Source organism: Dipodomys ordii, unplaced genomic scaffold, assembly GCF_000151885.1.
Source record: "Dipodomys ordii isolate 6190 unplaced genomic scaffold, Dord_2.0 Scaffold11, whole genome shotgun sequence".
NCBI lineage: Eukaryota > Metazoa > Chordata > Mammalia > Rodentia > Heteromyidae > Dipodomys > Dipodomys ordii.
Genome location: NW_012267227.1, coordinates 18093278 through 18112727, shown reverse-complemented (window position 1 = coordinate 18112727; position 19450 = coordinate 18093278). Strand labels below are relative to the sequence as shown.

The window sequence follows — 19450 nt, the reverse complement described above, 5'->3', positions numbered from 1 at the left end:
TAACCATAAGTTCCTACAATCCCAACCAAAACCTCAGCAGAATTTTCTGTACACAAGTGATTCTAAAAATGTATAATGAATGTGTATTTCTATGAAACAAGAATGTTAGTATTTAAGAAATGGTAAGGAGTTGTTTCCATGTGATTGTTGCCCAGAATGGAGAGCTAATCAACATGGGTAAAGAAGTAAAAAGTCCCCCTGTGTAAGTCATTTTATATATATATATATATATATACACATATATATATATATATGTGTATATATATATGCCTTCCCTACGTGGAGGGGGAGAAGAATGCAGCCCTGAGGGCAAAGGGAATGTCACGGGGGCAAAGGGAAGGTCACGGGAGGCAAAGGGAAGGTCACGGGTTCGGGTTACAGAGGCAGTAAAGCACGGCGGGCCTCTGGCAGCGCGCTCCACTCCAGACCTCCAGCTCCAACCGCTTGTTTTGGAAAAAAAAAAACCTCAATATTTGTCACAAGTTTGGATTCTATGTGGTTTAAGAGTAAAAACAGAAAGTACTCCCGTGAGCCATCTGGTCTGTCTTTCCAATGTGGTGTGTGCTTGAGGTGTGCTTGTGTGTGGTGTCACAAGTGAAAAAGCGATTTTCTCCAAGAGATGATGCTCCCATCCTTCCCTCACAGGGCAGGGACGGTCCTCAAAGAGCAGGGCAGCGTTGTGAGGCTCCCGGGCCATCACTGGGCTGCCCTGAGGACCTGTCTGGTGACAGCAGTCGGCAGCCGGGTCACCTAGAACTAAGCTGTGATTTTCAAGTTTAACCCAAATTTTGGCTGATATCATCAGCTAAAAACACTGGCTAAATAAGTAACTGTGCCGCTAATATAACTAATTTCAAATAAGAGTGACACAGGAGGGTTTCTGTGAGCATAAAAGGAAGGCAAACATGTTAGACATGCTAACGTATTTTCCATGGAACCCCTGCACCAGGGACCAGGTTTCAACCCAGCAGAGAATCCGGTCTAGGCGCTGGCACCACCACTGGGTGGCGCCTCCACACTACTTTATTGTGAAAGCACAGACCAAAATTCTACCCACCGGTGCCTGGCTTTATCATAGAAACAAGTGAACAAAAACCATCTTACAAACATATGACTTTAATAAAAGGTCTTCCTAAAAGCCATGCATATAAGTCTTGGGAGTGGAGTCACACAGCTCATTATGAACTGGAACACTGACTCCTCTGGGTCTTTGGCAGTGTAGATTCCCCTGCTCCACTACAGAACCAAGATCAAACTATGTCATCAATGCCACCTAACTGTAGAAAACTGCCAAAACTTCTGCCCTAACCCGCAGAAACTGGCTAGCTGAGAAATGACATAGTCTATAGTGACTAACAAAACTGTAATCCTAGCTATTCAGGAGGCTAAGATTTGAGGATTTCTGTTCAAAGCCAGCCTGGGCAAGAAAGTTCATGAAACTGAGTCTGTTTCAGAATGGATTCTCTTTCTGGGTTGCACATTATGGCGCATTTCCATAAAGCTTAGTAAAAACACAAAAATGTTGCAGCATGGGGCTGGGCGAGATGAGCATTGGGAACGCGGCTGGGATGCAACACTCACTGTGGCTACCTAAACTCCACACAGAAGCTTGTGTGGGAAATGCAATTATAAACCATCATTCAACTCTATGATCAGTATGCGCCTACAAAGTGTGCTTCTGCATTCCCATCAGCAAACTACCCAAGCAAGAGACTTTTTTTTTCCACTAAATTTTAAAAGGACATTTTAAAATTTTGGCTAGAAGAAAAGAGTTGGACAGGATTTACATCTTCAAGTCGACAAACCCAAACAAAGGGTTGGGACCCATCCCGTAACAGAGCAAAGCCTATCACCCTACAAAAGGGAAGCACAAGACCCTCAATCTCACCACTAGTTACAAGTGATTAAAGATACTTATAATTTAGCATGTCAGAATGTGTGCTCAGACACAATTAATACCTATGAATTAAAGCAGGATGGATTAGGCTAATTTGTGGATTGCCATTGGAGAGAAAATCCTGGATAAGGGGAAAGAAAGAATGGAACGGAATAGAGGAAGGGAAATAAAAACAAAAACAAAAGAAGATCCGGCAGCTAATTAGGATGGAAGAAGGGAGAGACTAGGAAGAGGAGGAGGGGAGGAGGAGGCGGAGGCGGGGACCACAGCGGTTGCTCAGCCCCCCTCCACTGCACCAGCCCCAGCAGGCACTACAGCCCTTGGTAACCCATATAAGCAGAAGGGCCAGGCCCTGTGCCCGCCTAATTTATATGGAAACTAGGGCTGCTGCGGTGCCAGAGGCTGGAGAGCCTGGGCCAAAGGGAAAGTCCTCACAATAGCAGAGCTGGCGTGCGCTGACTCTTTCAGTTCCTTTGGGAGCCATCAAGTGCAATTCGTGTTACCAGGAGCAGGGAATTTTTAAGTCTTGCACTGACAGCAACTATTTAACACACACGCAAACAATAGAGTTTCACAGCCTTAACAAACCTCTGAGCTCTGCAACTTCCAGTGCTCTCGCTGGAGGGATTTTATGGTCTGGTGGCTTCTCAACAGTTAAGTGTACGCACCACAAAAACACAGTACAAAAATGATTTTGAAAGAACCATGTTTGTGCTCTCGTAGAAGGGTTTCGTGAATGAGCCACACTCCATGATCACAGGCTAACTAAAAGATGTCAGCTTACTTTGCTCTCAGGCTTAACTGCCACACACACACACACACACACACTCACATGTACACATGCACACACACACATGCACACACACACACACATCTTCAAAGAATCAAGCTGAGCATGCACTTGTTGACTTGTTGATCATATTGATCTATTCCTAAATCTTTTGTTTTCAAAAGTCCCTCTAGAGGAAAATATAAGTACCTTCAAATATTTGAACCCCAACCCTGCTAAATTGGAAAGAGGGTGAGACAAAGAAGAAAATCAAGAATGCTGCTTTCGCTATCAACTGAGCCATGCGTGGGAAGCCAGGACACAAGAATGGCAGGCAGGTCCCCAGGCTGCCTTGGAGTATCGCCTGCTGATGGCTGGCTGTGCCCTAGAACGCCAAGGCTGAGCTTTCTAAGATCAGAGTCAAGTACAGTGAGCTATCGCCCTGAGCCTCCTAGCAGCACACAGGGACTGGCTATGTAACATATAAAGAACACATTGTAAAACTGACCACAAAAAGGCAGAAAGGCCACATGTTTATTACCACCGGAATTCCTTAACCCAGGGTCAAGAACAGAAAAATCAGAAAATCAAATTCAAAGAATGATGAAATTCAGTACTCTAAAATCACTCAGACTTACCTGTACTGGGCAAACAGTAGGTGTGAGGGCCCTTAATTTGGAACTGCATTCTTCTCACAGAAATTACTGTGCTGCTTACCAAAACTACATCTTAGTTCATGTTCTTTACCTTGAATGCTGCAGACACTTGATTCATTTTTCCCTTATGTCACCCACCTTCTACTAAAGATGTTCTACCTCTCAGCAAACCGGAAATTTCACCTTATCAGTAAACATTTTACCTGCTCTTTTTGGCTTGAAGGATCATCACAGATTTACCTTGCTTTGGGGACACTATTTTGCTTTTGAGGAGGAACAGTTTCACAGAATTAAGAGCAAGGAAACACTAAACAGACCACATTGTGATTTATATACAACTGACACTAACTCATGACTGACTGCAAGCTTCTCCACATGAAGTGAGCTAGATAATGCCTGAGCTGAATTTAAAACTTTTGTGATTGAAATTTCTTTTGATAGTTTATTTTTTGCTACTGTGCTTGTTCAAAATCAAGTGTAATAAGTTCACAAATAACAGAGGCTCACCATATTCTTTTTGTCAAACTTAACTATTACCATATGACATTCACACCCAAAATTACAACTATGGGGAGATTTTCTATACTATGGAAAGCCTTGTTTTTTAACAAGTGCTTAAATCTAAATACTTGTTAAGACCTAAGAGACCACTAACTATTGATTTCCCTTGAGTGACCAGCTCAGAAAATGTCCTAAAGAATAATCTTAGGTCATGTTGATTTTGAAATTTCAAATGGACACAGAATAAATAAAAATATAAATAATTTGCTTCTGCTCAATACTAAATTTAAATATTATAAGTAGACTCAAGGAAAAACTTACATTATGCTATGTTTTTACTTGTCATTCCTTATCTAAACCTAAGATCCTAAGAAATGTAGGTAAGGAGAGATGGCAAACTTCAAAGCTAGTCGTGGGAGCTTCAGCAAGAACGTAGTTAAGTGATGATCTCCTTGGCATTACTTACTCAAAACACGAACGAGGATGATACGGGGCTTACAGATGACAGCATGTGAATACCTAACATTTCAGAAACGACAAAGCAAGCTGCGACACCCAACATGCACTAATAAATGATTCCCCGTACAAAGGAGATGGAAAAACAGCACCTCACAAAACTTTAAAACTGGAGACTCGCAGAAGGAATATTCCAGAAAAGGATAAATCTGTGGCTCATATGACAAAGGGTCTATGCCCTACAAAGATAGAAGACAGCTCTTCAAGAGATAAACAAGACAGGCTGGGGGCATGGCTCAATGGTAGAGCATCTTCCTAACAACACAAGTACCTTAAGCCCTGAGTTCAAGCCCCAGGACTGGCAGGAAAACAAACAAACAAACAAAAACTTACTAATAAACATTTGAAACTATTGCCTGTATTCTTTACCGACCAAAATCCATAAACTATAATTTTTAAACTATACGATTGACAAAATAAAAGAGTAATAGCAATGCAGGCCTAGATAGAGCACTCGAACACACTGAAAGTAAGTTACACATGCTCTCTGGAGATGAAGATGGAGACACACAGTCAAACTCTATCCGTATACTCATAGAAATTGCACTCAGGAATATATCCCAAGAGCTGGGAATGGTAGCATACACCTTTAATCCCAGACACCGGGGAGGCAGAGAATCATGGTCCAAGGCTAAAATTAGCAAAAGGAGTGGAGGCCATGGCTCAAATACTAGAGATTGCCTAGTGAGCACAGGCCTCCATAGTACCACCAAGAATAAAAAACACACCTTAAAATAACTAAACAAATGCATTAAAGTATATTTACTGCATCATAGCTTACAATAACTAAAAGAAATAAACATCATTAAGAAAGAAATCTATTATAACAGAAAAAAATACATGATCCTTAAAAGCACTGAAAAAAATGTATCAGGAATTAAAAGAATTAGGAATTAAGTCACAGAAAGGGAGAAAATATTAGTAACACCCCTATCATACCAAGAACTTGCACCCTTACACAACTATGAAGAGGGGGGAGGACTGGGTGATGGATGCAGAGAAAGAAGGCTGTTTTAAAGTGAATTTCAATTCCTATAACGTTCTATTTGATTCCTTTTCAGATCTTCCTTTGGCATATTCTCAAATACCCTCTTTTTTATTTTTATTTACTTATTTTTTTTGTCAGTCGTGAGGCCTGAATTCTGGGCCTGGGCGCTGTCCCTCAGCTCTTCAACTCAAGGCTAGCACTTTACCACTTGAGCCACAGTGCCACTTCCAGTTTGTCCACTAATGTGCTGAGGAATCGAACCCAGGCCTCATGCATGCAAGGCAAACACTCTTACCACTGAGCCACCTTCCCAGCCCTCCTCTTTTTAAAAAAAATGCATTGAATGGACATATTTTACATTCTGATATGCCCTATTCCAAACTGTGTAGTGTGTTTTTCTATTCACTCTTGCTCACAGTGTGTTGGTAGGGAAGGGGAAACAGGAGAGTTCGCTTTGCTGTAGATTCATGGACCTCACATTTTACCATGTCTAGATCCCAAGTGCATCTTCCCTAGGCAGTTCCTTTCCTCCAATCAGAAGCCAGGAGTTAGGTCAACCTATGACTACCTTCAGCTAAACATTCAACTCGGTGTTTCAGGTCCTATAAGTGGTCCTATGATCTCATACTCAAACCTATCTCCATGAGGACTTATGGTTAGACATTCTTATGAGACTTCATTTTCCATTCTACCCACATTCAAAGCAGAGACAGACAGAAGTGTCCTTCACACAACCCCACTTTTCCAACTGAAGTTCTACCCCTGTATGGCCTGCTAGTTAGGACAGATTAATATGAAAATCTTCCCACAGCATGGTAGCTAATTGTGTTTATAATTTGTCCTAGATTTATATCCAATACAACACATAGTAAACAACTTTTCAAAGGTTATTAATTTTGGAATAATGAACACTAGCCATGAGTTATAACTATGTTACATGCCATTTTTTGAGCTATTAGGTGACGATATTCATTGCAAGGAGTCTTGCCAAAATTTCTGCATCAAATGTACAGAAATGGCTGGGAATGTGGGTTAGTGGTAAAGCCCTTCGTTCAACTCCTCAGTACAACGCAAACAGAAAAAAAAAAAAAAACAGAAGTGGTGCTGTGGCTCAAGTGGTAGAGCTCTAGCCTTGAGCAAAAGAAGCTCAGGGACAGCGCCCAGGCCCTGAGTTCAAGCCCTAGAACTGGCAAAAAGAAAAAAAAAAGTACTAAAATACACAAGGACAACATTACATCATCACGGAACAAAAATAATAGTTCCACAACTTATAAAATATTGTTTTATGTGTCAATATCATTATGCTATCCTTTTCTTAAAAGCTGTTACAGAAGAAAAATGATTAAAATAAATTCTACTATTCTAAACAATGATAAAGGAGAGTAGAACCAGTTTTTTGGGTCTTACTTAACAAATAAATTACCAAAGCATATTAGCTACTCATCCTATTCAACCACAAATATGTTGGGGTTTTTTTTAATTCTGTGCAATTTGGAAAAGATGTTTATCATAGGGCTGGAGGTGTGGTTCAAGTGGCAGCGAGCTTGCCTAGCATGTGCAAAAGGAAAGGAGATTGGCAAGATCTTAAAGGTTGTAGAATGAAGCCCACATTTGTGGGTGGCCACAAATCCTGCCTGAAACTTGGCTGAACCACACAGATGTGAGTTACAGACACTGAATTTATTAAAAAGTCCACATCTTGAATTGTCAGAGAATTGAGATTCTTTCTACGATTTGTGAGCCTTTGAAAACCATTTAGCTATTCAGTTCTTTGGTTTCTAATCCACAGAACTGGCTCACATTGTGGAAATGATTCTCAGTGTGTTTAAGAACTAGATAAACACACATACACACACACACACACACATACACACACACACACACACACACACACACACACACACACACCATCCATTCTCTGAGCAGGAGAAATCCCCAAGTCTTCTGACCCAGGGTCCATGTATTCTTCCAGCAGGTTAAATGACAAGAGCACGTCACATAAGAACAAGAGCACAAGGATTTGTCCACCCGACCGAGCCACATTCTTGCCTCAGTGCTCAACAACAGGCTTAGAGTGCTAAACACTCATGCATTAATAAGCAGTTCACCAAACAAGGCCAACCTCTGGGGTCTCCAGGAAACCAAAACAGGGAAGAATGTGGAAAGAAACAGAAGACTTCAGATGATGGAAATAGTGAATAGAAATGCAATAAAGACCTAAACCTTGTGGTCAATGCATCTGAATGACTGGGACCGTGGAAAGCTTTTCCTAGCACTACTTAACTAACCATCTTTGGAGAACATTTTGTCATTAATAAAGTCAGTGAGGTAAAATCAGTCTGCTGATTCTTCTTTGAAAATGCAAAAACTAAAATTGAATTATTTTGATTTGTGAAAGGTAGAAATATGTCAACTTCATTATAAGTATTTTTATCTCACACCAGAAGTTTAAAGATGTCCTTTAAAAATCCTTATTAGCATAGTGATACATTCAATACTTCAGGAAAACTAAGATAAAATATAAATTACCACTGTTTATTTCAATATAAATTACCACTGTTATTTATTAATGGGTTTTTTAAAAATCTCTAAATCAGTAAAATTACAAAATGTCAATTATGATTCCTCTTTGTTTCAGAAAAAAGGCAAATTCATAGAAAGTAGAAAATAATCTAGTAAGATAAACTACTAACATGTTTATTATATATTATCTACCTAACATATATACCATTATCAATTATATTCCAATTATATATCATTGATACAAAGCTCTCTTCAATTTTTTTTTTTTGGTCAGTTGTGGGGCTTGAACTCAGGGCCTGGGCGCTGTCCCTGAGCTTTTTGTGCTCAAGGTCAGCACTCTACCACTTTGAGCCATAGCATCATTTCCAGTTTTCTAGTGTTAATTGGAGATAAGAGTCTCATGAACTTTCCTGCCCAAGCTGGCTTCAAACCATGATCCTCAGATCTCATGAGGAGATAGGATTATAGGCGGAAGCCACAGGTTCCCAGCTAATTTTTTTCCTTTGTTTTTTGTTTGTTTGTTTGTTTTTATTTTTGCTGATCCTGGGCCTGGGCTCTGTCCTTGAGCTTCTTTTGCCCAAGGCTAATGCTCTACCACTTCAGTCACTGCACCACTTACTATCTTCAATTTTTATTATGTCTTGTACCACACATTCCAATTAAAAGTCTGTAGTGACATAGCCTATGTGCTTAATATTTTCATTGTGCTAACACAGTATTAGTTGAGTAAACATTGTGTGAACTGCTCTGGCATTCCTTTATTTAAGAGCATTTTTTCCTGGTTTATTTGGTACGGTTTTCCTTGGGTGTTAATTTTTGGAGAATTACCCTAAAAGTAGAATTATATAGGTAAAAAAATACTAGTCATGTAAGAGCCACCATTGTATTTATTAACCAGCTGTTTCCCAGGAAAAAAATACCAGCAGTTTTAAAGTCTACAGATAACGTGCAAATGTCACTGTCCCCACAGCCACACTACTGCCACAAACACACAATCATATCACATTGTTGTTTTTTTTGAGGGGGGAGAGGAGGGTCTAATGGCTGTGCACAGAGCCAAAAAGCTGTCTGAACATAGATTTTAATGACAGGCAAGGCTGAACATCAGTGCTAATGATGACTGACTTGTCTGAATGTTCGAATAGGATTCATTGAGGCGATAAGTAACAGCCTTTTGTTTGTATCAGTATTGCACATATTTATAAACAGTACCTTTTTCTACTTACAAATGTGACTTGTATACATTAAAGAAAGTCAGGCAAATAGGGAACAAAAGAAATAAAACCACCCATAACACCAACACACTTTTCCTTGTAAATAGCATATGATATAAAAAATGAATTTCTTTCCTTCCCCTCTCCATCCACCCCATCTTGACTAAAGTAATCATCATTAAATTGTTGGCATCAGCCAGGTGCTGTGGCTCATGCCTGTAATCCTAGCTACACAGGAGGCTGAGATCTGAGGGTCATGGTTCAAAGCCAGCAGTCCATGAGATTCTTATCTTGCACTAACCACCAAAAAACTGAAAGTGGAGCTGTGGCTCAAGTGGTATAGTACTAGCCTTGAGTAAAAAAATTTAGGAACAGTGCCAGGCCCTGAGTTCAAGCCCCAGAACTGGCACCAAAAAAAGAAAACTGGCATACATGGTTCCAGGATTTCTTGGTCAGAGCTTAGCCCAGCAGGAGCTCCCTCCTCAGTGCTGCAGCCCAGGCTTCCTTTGAAGCTATGAAGACCTCCTTCTGTCTTTTGATGGCTGCGTGGCAGCCTGTGATGTGTATGCAGTAAGTTATGAAACTGGGCCAGGAAGTGGTGCTGTGGCCCAAGGGGTAGAGCACTCGCCTTGGGCTGAAGAGCTGAGGGACAGCACCCAGGCCCAGAGTTCAAGACCCATGACCGACAAAAAAAAAAGGGGGGGGAGCCAAAGAGCAGCCCAGCTGGTAACTGGGGTACACATCTCACGTTTGTTTCTTTCTCGGTTGTACAAGCATAGGTTTACCCATCCGCTGGCCCCGGGGTCTCCCACTGCAATCACCCACCTCTCCTCACATTGAGGAGTATTCTACACTACTCTAGAGTATGCTAGAGTAACCCTTCTTGCTTTCCCTTCATTTCTCCGCCTTCCTTTCTTTCATCCCAAGTGGGGGAAAGGGACATGTTGATTCTTCTGCAAGGACCACCTTTCTCTTCAGTGACTCTCTCCGTACCATGTCCGCCCCCTGAACCTAGAAACAAGCCTTGGAAAATGTCATATTAGCAATGTCAATAATAACAGAAATAGGTATACAGCATTTAAAATATGTCAGGCCTAGTGGGTAGTTTCACGCATACGCACACGCACCCACATGTGTGTGTCTGTGTAAATTTAATCTGCATAACAGCTCTGTGAAGCAGGTATTACAGTTATTACCACCTTGAAGATGTGGGAACTGAAACACAGAGATCAGATGGCCAGCCCAAGGTCATACAGCTAGTAAATGCAGAGATGAGATTCAGACCAAGCATTCTGACTCTCAATGTCTCCACCCCAACTATTGAAGCTTCTGTAACAGGACTACAAATCAGGATGTTTTGGAGATTGGATGGTCAGAGAAACCTGTTGAACACCAAACAAATAGAGGGCAGCTTTCTGGGCTACATGGAAAAATCAGGGGTAGAGGGGTGCAGGGAACGATCTGCCATTTGTAGGAAAGCTTGTCTTGCCCAGCTGCGTTACAGGCCTGTGGACCTGCTGAATTTCCTATCACGTGTCCCTTCTATGTCTCCCTGCCCTAGCTCCTTCCCCTCAGAACAGACCAACAGCAGCAATACTCCCCGCACCTCCTCCAGTGTCTCCACCAAGAAAGTGTAGCCTCCCACTGAAAGCACAGAACTAAGTCACTTTTCCAGGCTTCACTCAGGAATCAGCCCTGCAACTCAGGTGTTTCCCGAAGCAGCCTCCAGGACTCCACTGTCCTCCATCCCTAAGACTGGATGTAGATTTGATTTTTAACTCACCAGTTCTCTAGCGCCACAATATCTCTTTTACACAAACAAGTAATCTTGAACGGGTATTCCGTTACAGGAGAAAGAGTGAACGAAAACTGCAAAACAAGCTATCATTCAGAAACCATGTTGTAGGCAACAAACTACTTTTTATATATAAAAGTCAGACTTCTATTCTCCTAAAAAGTGTTGCTAACTTCCAAAAGTAACTTTCAACAGACCATTTAAGCCCATCAATACCAAGTATTTATGAAGTATACAATAGCTTTAAATAGTCTATGTTATAAAGAACAAATTCTCACCCAAAAATAACCATGCTCATAATCACTAGCAAAAGAACACAGGTCATCTGGAACTACTCTGGCTTACAAGGTAGGCTCCTAGACAGAGAGATCCCTTCATGGTCACACAGCAGACTGCTGAGAGACTGAAACTGGGACTCAATTCCCCAGACTCCCAGTCTAAACCGTACCCAGACATTTATGAAGCACAGTGAGTTTTATAGAATTTGAAAGAGGCCACATGGTACACAGTATGAACCAGAAAACTACTATAAAACAACAAACAATTAAAACATAAAAACAGACAGCAGCTTAGATAGGCATGTTAAATTGTAACCCCTTTGTACAACCATCTGAAATCTGGAAAATCACCTTTTTTAAAAAAACTGAAAACCAACAAGCAAACAAACAAAAACAGGTAATAGCCTCTAAAAGAGTTGACCATAAGAAATAAAATTGTGAAATGAAACTTTATATGGGAAAGTCCAAACGTTTTGCTCATGAACATTACTGATTCATAACAAAATTATCACAGAAAAACAAACAATATTTTCAAGTAAAGCAAAGCAAATGCACGCCGGCGGTCGGGTTACGCAGAGCCCCGCAGCTGCGTCCTCTCCTCAGCGTCCTCCTTGGAGGAAGGGGCGCGACTCAGCGCCTCCACAGAGCAAAGGCAGGGCTCACCTCAGAGCACCACTGAAGATGAGACAGCATTAGAAAAGCACCTGCGGGTGCATCTGGCTCAGCGCTGGTACTCAGTAATTGTTTTCTCTGAGTCCGTACTGTTTTTTTTTCTATTTAGATAACCATCAAACCTTGACATAGTTACTATATTCCTTTAAATGTAGTCAAGCTTCAAATGACACTGGAAGAATATGTAAGATTTCCTAAAGAACTCAAAATTCAAATAATGGTAATACCATGGTTTAAAAAAACAGTAATAGTGCCGGGCGCTGGTGGCTCACGCCTGTAATCCTAGCTACTCAGGAGGCTGAGATCTGAGGATCACGGTTCAAAGCCAGTCCAGGCAGGAGAGACCGTGAGACTCCTATCTCCAATAAACCACCAGAAAACCGGAAGTGGCGCTGTAGCTCAAGTGGTAGAGCGCTCGCCTTGAGCTGAAGTGCTGAGGGACAGTGCCCAGGCTCAGAGTTCAAGCCCCAGGACTGACAAAAAAAAAGGGAGGGGCTGAGAAGTTGGCTCAGTGGTAGAGAGCTTGCCTTGCATGCTTGAGGCCCTGGGTTCGATTCCTCAGCACCACATAAGCAAAAAGAAAAAAGCTGGAAGTGGCGCTGTGGCTCAAGTGGTAGAGCGCTAGCCTCGAGCTGAAGAGCTGAGGGACAGCGCCCAGGCCCACATTTCAGGCCCCACGACCAAACCCCCCCAAAAAAATTTAAATATAATACCACTTAAGTCCTATGAATCATATTTTCAGCATTTACTTCAATTCTTAAGGACAGTTTCATGTCTGATTGACCCTTAAAATCAATCATGAAACAGCAAAAGGAAACTGGGACTTTTTAGCACCACGATTAGCCACCATGACACCCGTACTGGAAAGGACTTACCACCTCTTCCTGCATCTTCCGCAGCTTATCGTCTATCTCCTTCAGCCGGTTTTGCTGGTCTCGCTGCTCTTTGGTGTTTCGAAGCACTTTGTCTCCGGGGACTAGCTCCATAATTTTTTCATCACCAAGGTCAGATTCCTAATTTAAATAAATAAATACATAAAACCCCAGGCTGGTGACGAGCCCCATGGCACTGTGGGTAGAGCGTGCTTCCCAGACAGGACACTGGCCCTTCAGAGCCAGTGACGTCTCTAAAACCCCCCTGCTGGTGGCTGGTGGCCCAGGTCACTATGTTACAGTTGTTATGAAGCATAGCTGCATGGCAATCTAGTAAGCACCCATGCTGGAGTTCACAGACATGTTATTTGGGGATAGGGTGGGTGGATATTTGTGGAGAAATACACTGGAAGGAAATTTAACAATAATTGATGATAAAAATCTTAATTATTTTATCCTGTTTTATTTTTAATTACCCTTCTCTGTGATTGAGTTTCCCATAGTGAACATGTATTACTTGCATAGGCAGCAAAGTCATTATTTTAAAGAAAACAAGAAAATTTTTCTACCAGAGCTGTTTTTGCTCTGCTCTGAAAACCATTTTCTCCTTACCAAAAGGTATAGGCCTACAGGTTAGATTTTCCCTCCAGCACGACTATCATAATCAATGAGAAAGTCACCTCCTCTTTCCAGGTCTCGATTTCTTCTGAGAAAGTTTAATTCCATTCTAGTGGCTTGTAAGTCTTTAATTCCCTCCAGTTGGATCCAACAGACGACGTGTAATGTCTTTTCTTAGCCACAGCCTCTCAACTACCATGTAGTTCAAATATGTGGTAAAAGCAGGGGCCAAGATTGGAAATGGAGCTGTGGCTTGGGTGATAGAGGGCTCACCTTGAGCAAAAAAGCTCAGGGACAGCACTCTGGCCCTGAGTTCAAACTCCACAACAAGCATTTTCTTAAAAAAAAAAAAAAAAAAAAGCAGGGGCAAAAGAGCGAACCAGAAACCAAAACAGCCTCTGACACTGGTGAAATGCTCCCAGCTGCACAGCCGAAGTGCTCAGGGTTTCCTTTTGCATAACATGTTGTCTATGGTTTCATCCCTGTGATGTACCAAGATGATTTTACAGTGACTTCAGCAGAAGTTCTCTGTGACAGGCACAGAATGTCTAATGAAGCCCCAGGGCAGAATTATCCTTGAGGTAAATTGGTATTTGTTGATTTCCGCTAATTGATTGTCCAGGGATCCTCTGTTTATTCTTGGAAAAGTATCTCTGGTAATGACTAAGGCCACAGGGGTCTTTGAAGCTAAATAAACTCATTTTCAAAAGTCAAACACAAAGGAAATTTCTCCCAACTTCCTATTATTTGATATGCAAAGAAGACATGTATTAAGGTCTGGAAACCAGCCCTGGTATTAACCAAGTATTCATGGCCAGCTTGCCTGTGTTTTCACATTAATAATGCTCTCCATTTCTACAGGCGGCTGTGACTTCCTGTCCTCAGGTGGGCCAGCTGCCTGGCTGCATGAAAGGGGGTGGGAGAGAATCTTTCAAACAGATTGTTTCTGTCATCTTAGAATACTGCCATGAAATAAAGGAACTGCATTGGAAGCACAACAGAAAAACAAAGAAAAATCTGTGAGATACAGGCTCTGGTGACAAGGACCTCTAATGTAACTTCTTGTTATGTCTCAGTGCAGAAATCTGTGCTCCTGGGCTGGGAAGGTGGCTCAGTGGTAAGAGTGCTTGCCTCACATGCATGAGGCCCTGGGTTCATATAAGCAGAAAAAGCCAGAAGTGGCGCTGGGGCTCAAGTGGTAGAGCACTAGCCTTGAGCTGAAGAGCTGAGGGACAGCACCCAGGCCCAGAGTTCAAGCCCCACCACCGAACCCCCCCCCAAAAAAAAAAGAAAGAAAAAGAAATCTGTGCTCCTGTGGCACCCTTCCAAAGGCTTTGGAACCCTTGCAACTAAGCGGATGCTTAGTGGTAGCTCTATGCCTGTGACTAGCATACGTTGAAAAAGTCCTCATAACATGATGGGGAAAGAGGGCAAATGTGTATATATGCGTAATTAGACAGGCGCTGGTGGCTCACACCTGTAAACCTAGCTCCTCAGGAGGCTGAGATCAAAGCCAGCCCAAGCAGACAAATCTGAAGGACTCTTATCTCCAATTAACTAGCAGAAAGCCAGAAATGGAGTTGTGGCTCAAGTGGTAGAGCACCAGCCTTGAGTAGAAAAAGCTAAGCAAGAGTGAAAGATTCTGAGTTCAAGCCTCAGTACTGATGCAAAAGGAAACAGTAAAACACTAAAAAATACAACCTTCCTCACCAAATGTTTGTTAATTTCCAGTTAGTATACTTTCCTTTGACCAAAAAAGAAAGAAAGAAAATCTAACCATGAACTGTAATTGTAGATTTAATGAGGCTGATTACAGAGGACGAATACACTACACTTCTTTACACGAGCCAAACAGAATAGACTTGATTACTGAATCCAGTACTGAGGATTTAAGAAACTGGATGTTCACATAACTCTTCTAGCTTAGACATTTTTGAAGAAAGCTGGAATCTAATATATCTACAAATAAGAAAACGTGAATTGTAGACCCTCACTCAATTTTATGGTGGGATTTACAATTCGTGGAGAGTTAGGAGATGGATATGGGAAGGTATGCAGTTAAACCACAGAGCTCAAGAAAAAAAAATGCATCAATTAGTTGTCTTTTGCTAAGATGAAATAAAAACTTAAAACAGATGTAAAATTTGCAGCCACACAGCATTATTAACATTACCATAATTGTGATGACATTTCTTCTTTTGAATGTGACCACATGCTTTGTGATACACAGAGAAAATCAGATGCACAAAAGCCAAATGCTGCTTTTACAATATCGCCATCAAGTTAAGCACTAGAGAAAGCCATCTATATGAAAACAATCTAATCAGCAAGCTCATAAGGAAAAGGAAATCTCCTCTACCCCTTTTACAACCTCAGTAATATTCTGCAATTGTATGTTTGTCATGGTAGGATTCACTGTCTGTTATCAATGGCAGGCTAAGTCAAACAGTCTGTCTGTTAGCCTGTTTGGACTGCTGTCTTGACAATACAATACAGCATGGTGGATGTTACAGTGACGTGAAGAGTCTGCATCCCACAGAAACAGCAGTCACTACACTTTCTATCCAGAAGAGCTGGTCCCAAGCAAGGATTCTGGTCTAAGGTTACCATATTTTCTTTCTTTCTTTCTTTCCCTCCAACCCCCCTTGTTGTAGAGCTTCAACTCAGGGCCTAGGCATGTCCCAGAGCTCTTTTGCTCAAGGCTAGTGTTCTACCACTTTGAGCCACAGCTCCATTTCTGATTTTTAGGTGGTTAACTGAATATAAGAATCTCATGGACAATGTTGCCTAGGCTATGTTGCCTAGGCTGGCTTCAAACTGCAATCCTCAGATCTTGGCCTATTGAGTAACTAGGATTACAGGCGTGAGTCACCAGCATTCAGCTATATTTCTCTCTCCTTTTTTTGCAGTATGAATTCACCTAGCTACAGGTAGATATAGATATATAGATATAGATACTGATAGAGAGTGACAGTATTGGGGCTTGAATTCAGGCCTTCAAACTCTTACTTGGCTTTTACACTCAAGGCTGGTGTTCTACCACTTGAGCCACTGTTTCACTTCTGGCTTTTTGCTAGTTAATTGGAGGTAAGAGTCTTCTGGACTTTCCTGCTTAGGCTGGCTTTGAATCAAGAGCCTCAAGAGCTGGTGGCTCACGCCTGTAATCCTAGCTACCCAAGAGGCTGAGATCTGAGGATCGTGGTTCAAAGCCAGCCCAGGCAGGAAGGTACACAAGACTCATCTCCAATTACCTCCAGAAAACCAGAAGTAGCACTGTGGTTCAAGTGGTAGCATGCTTGCCTTAAGCTGAAGAGCTGAGGGACAGCACCCAGGCCAAGAATTCAAGCCCCATGACTGACCAAAAAGAAAAAAGAGCCTCATCTCAGCCTCCTGAGTAGTTAGGATTACAGGCATGAGCCACCAGTGCCAAGCATAGCTATATGTATTTTTTAAACACTTTGTGAGTTAAAGAAGACCCATCTATGAGTTTCATTTGACCAGAGGCGACCAGGCTTAGCCTGGTGCTTTGCTGCAGTCTTCAGTATCTCTGACCCTTTCTGCTTCCTGCTCGAGTTCTTCTTTCTAAGGCAAATGGAACACTCTGCTCTGAATCTCTGCAACACTTGACTTATAGCCCTGTGCCAGCAACATAGGCCCACACTATCCTGTGCCACAGTTACCTATGCAGACTCAGAGCCAACTCTTTTCCAAAGGAAAGAGTTCCTAAGTCATGTATTGTAACACGTAACTTCATTCATCGAAGTCTATGCCTGATAATACGATAAGCACTTCACATATGCTAATCTTCACAACAACCCATTTTCTAAATGAGGAACCTGAGGTTTAGCTGAGCAGCTAACTGATGTCAAAGTCAAAAGGTGCTTTTGGACGGGGATGGAGATTCCGGTCTGCGTTCCACAAGTGATGTGTGAGAACACTTCAACCCTTGCTGCTCTCAAGAGTCAGAGTGGCTGTGCCCTGCCCTTTCACAAAGAACCCAAGGAAGAGCCGGGCACTGGTGGCTCACACCTGTAATCCTAGCTACTCAGGAAGCTGAGATCTGAGGATCGCTGTTCCAAGTCAGACGGGGCAGGAACGTTCGTGAGACTCTTATCTCCAATAAACCACTAGAAAACCGGAAGTGGTGCTGTGGCTCAATCGGAAGAGCACTCGCCTTGAGCTGAAGAGCACAGGGACAGCGCCCAAGCCCAGAATTCAAGCCCCACGACTGACCCCCCTCCCCCCAAAAAAAAAGAACCCAAGGAAGCTGAGGTGGCCCAGGGAGGTTGCTGCCAGTCACCCCCAGCTTTTAAGGAACACTTTGACTCTGCTCCTTTTTCTGAGATAGTTTCAACTGGCCTAAAACGAGATCCCTTACCTTGGAGAGAGGATCCAAGTTTAAATCTGAATTATGAGTATGGATTATTGATATTTAAATCTTTTGGAAGGTCAAGAAAATCCTAGCCATCTATAATTGTAGAACAAATGATCTGGAGATACTTTTTCTTAAAATATCATCTGACTCCAAACAGATCTTAAAAGTACTGAAATAGAAGGAGGTCGGGAAAGAATTCTACTTTTGCAAAGTCCTGCTCCTCTCTGTATCCTATACTTTCTACCAGCTTTGTAAAAGAATATTTGAGAAAATTACTGAGAAACACATTCCTTTAAAACTTCACAAGAGAACAACTCAAGAGGTAGGAGCAGGAGGATTACAGTTTGAGGCCAGCCTTTGAGAGGCTGAGATCAAGAGGATTGCAGTTTAAGGCCAGTCCAGCATACATGAGAAACCAATTATCAACCAATAGCTGGCAAAGTGGCACTTGCCTGTCATCCCAGCTAGGATGGGAAGCCAACTGTGGCCCAAGAAGTAAGAGAGCCCCTTTCTCAAAAATGACCAGCACAAAAAGGGCTAAGAGGTATGGTTCAGCAGTAGAGCGGCTGCCTGCCAAGTACAAGGCTCTGAGTTCAAATCACAATACCACCAGATAAGGAAACCATCTCAAAAACAAACAAACAAACAAACAATGGGTAGGGAGAGTGACAGAGCACTTCATGCACCAGGCTCCCGTCTAAACCTCAGTACCAGAAGGAAGAAAGAAAAAAAACTCTCATAGAAGTCATCAGCACAAGAAATATCACTGCTCTTGTGTTTAAATGAAGGAGCTGAAGAGCTAGGCAGAGAAGGGAACACGCCGGCCCGCTAGCACCGAGTCCGGAAAGAATAAAGACAAAGAGGGCTGTCGACTGACGGGGGAGCGGGGGATCGCTGTAAGCTGCGCCCCTCCCTCTATCCTCATGATGACCAGGAACCACCTTACATCACAGCCATGGATTTATAAAGCAAGTACTTCCTCAGAGACCATAGCTAGCAGATTACCAAGAGAAGGAAAATGAGTCAAAATGGAAGCGACCGAAGATCCACAATTATGGCGCTATCACAGAAAAAGCAACTGGGAAGAAGTGGGTAGAGGGAGTAAGCATGCCGGCTAGCTTTCCCAGGCCTCACCTGGACAGTGTGCGTGCTCCCGGGTTAACATACCTGGTTATTCTGACTTTCACACCGTGGAGAGACTGCGGAGAGCTCCTGGAGCTTTGTGTCAATGTCAGCCAGCTGCTGATGCTGGCTGGGTGCCAGTGTATACCCCTCTCCTGGGACGAGGCGCCCGGGCAAATCACCCTAAGAGGAAAACATTACTAGGTCACTCTGCATTTTCCCCCCAATACCTAAAACATGCCATTCGGACTATGACAAGACAGCTCAGACCTTCACACATCCAATAAACAAAACACAGAATTCATGTCGGGATAGAGAAAAAAATGTGTTACATTTTTTATATCTGCCAGTGTGGTATAAAATATCTTCTTACAGAATGTAAGAAGACTGTAAGTGGAATAAGTTGGCCTCACAGCCTTCTTTAGAAAAAGTTTGTGTGGAGCTAGTCATGGTGGCGCATGCCTGCAATCCAGCTACTCGGGAGGCAGAGATAGGAGAATCATGGTTTGAGGGCAGTTGGGGCAAAGTTAATGAAACCCTATCTCTTAAAAAAAAAACTAAGCAGGGCTGGGAAGGTGGCTCAGTGGTAGAGCGCTTGCCTTGCATGCCTGAGGCCCTGGGTTCGATTCCTCAGCACCACATAAGCAAAAAGAA

At 42.4% G+C, this 19450-nt stretch overlaps 1 protein-coding gene across 1 annotated transcript in view; it reads right to left on the bottom strand.

The window, feature by feature from the left end:
- Fsip1 (fibrous sheath interacting protein 1) overlaps window positions 1-19450 on the bottom strand; it is a 96317-nt gene that overhangs the window by 49644 nt on the left and 27223 nt on the right. The window contains 2 exon segments of the mRNA XM_013010009.1: window positions 12685-12822; window positions 18842-19026. Of these exon segments, the coding sequence (XP_012865463.1) occupies window positions 12685-12822; window positions 18842-19026 (323 nt within the window).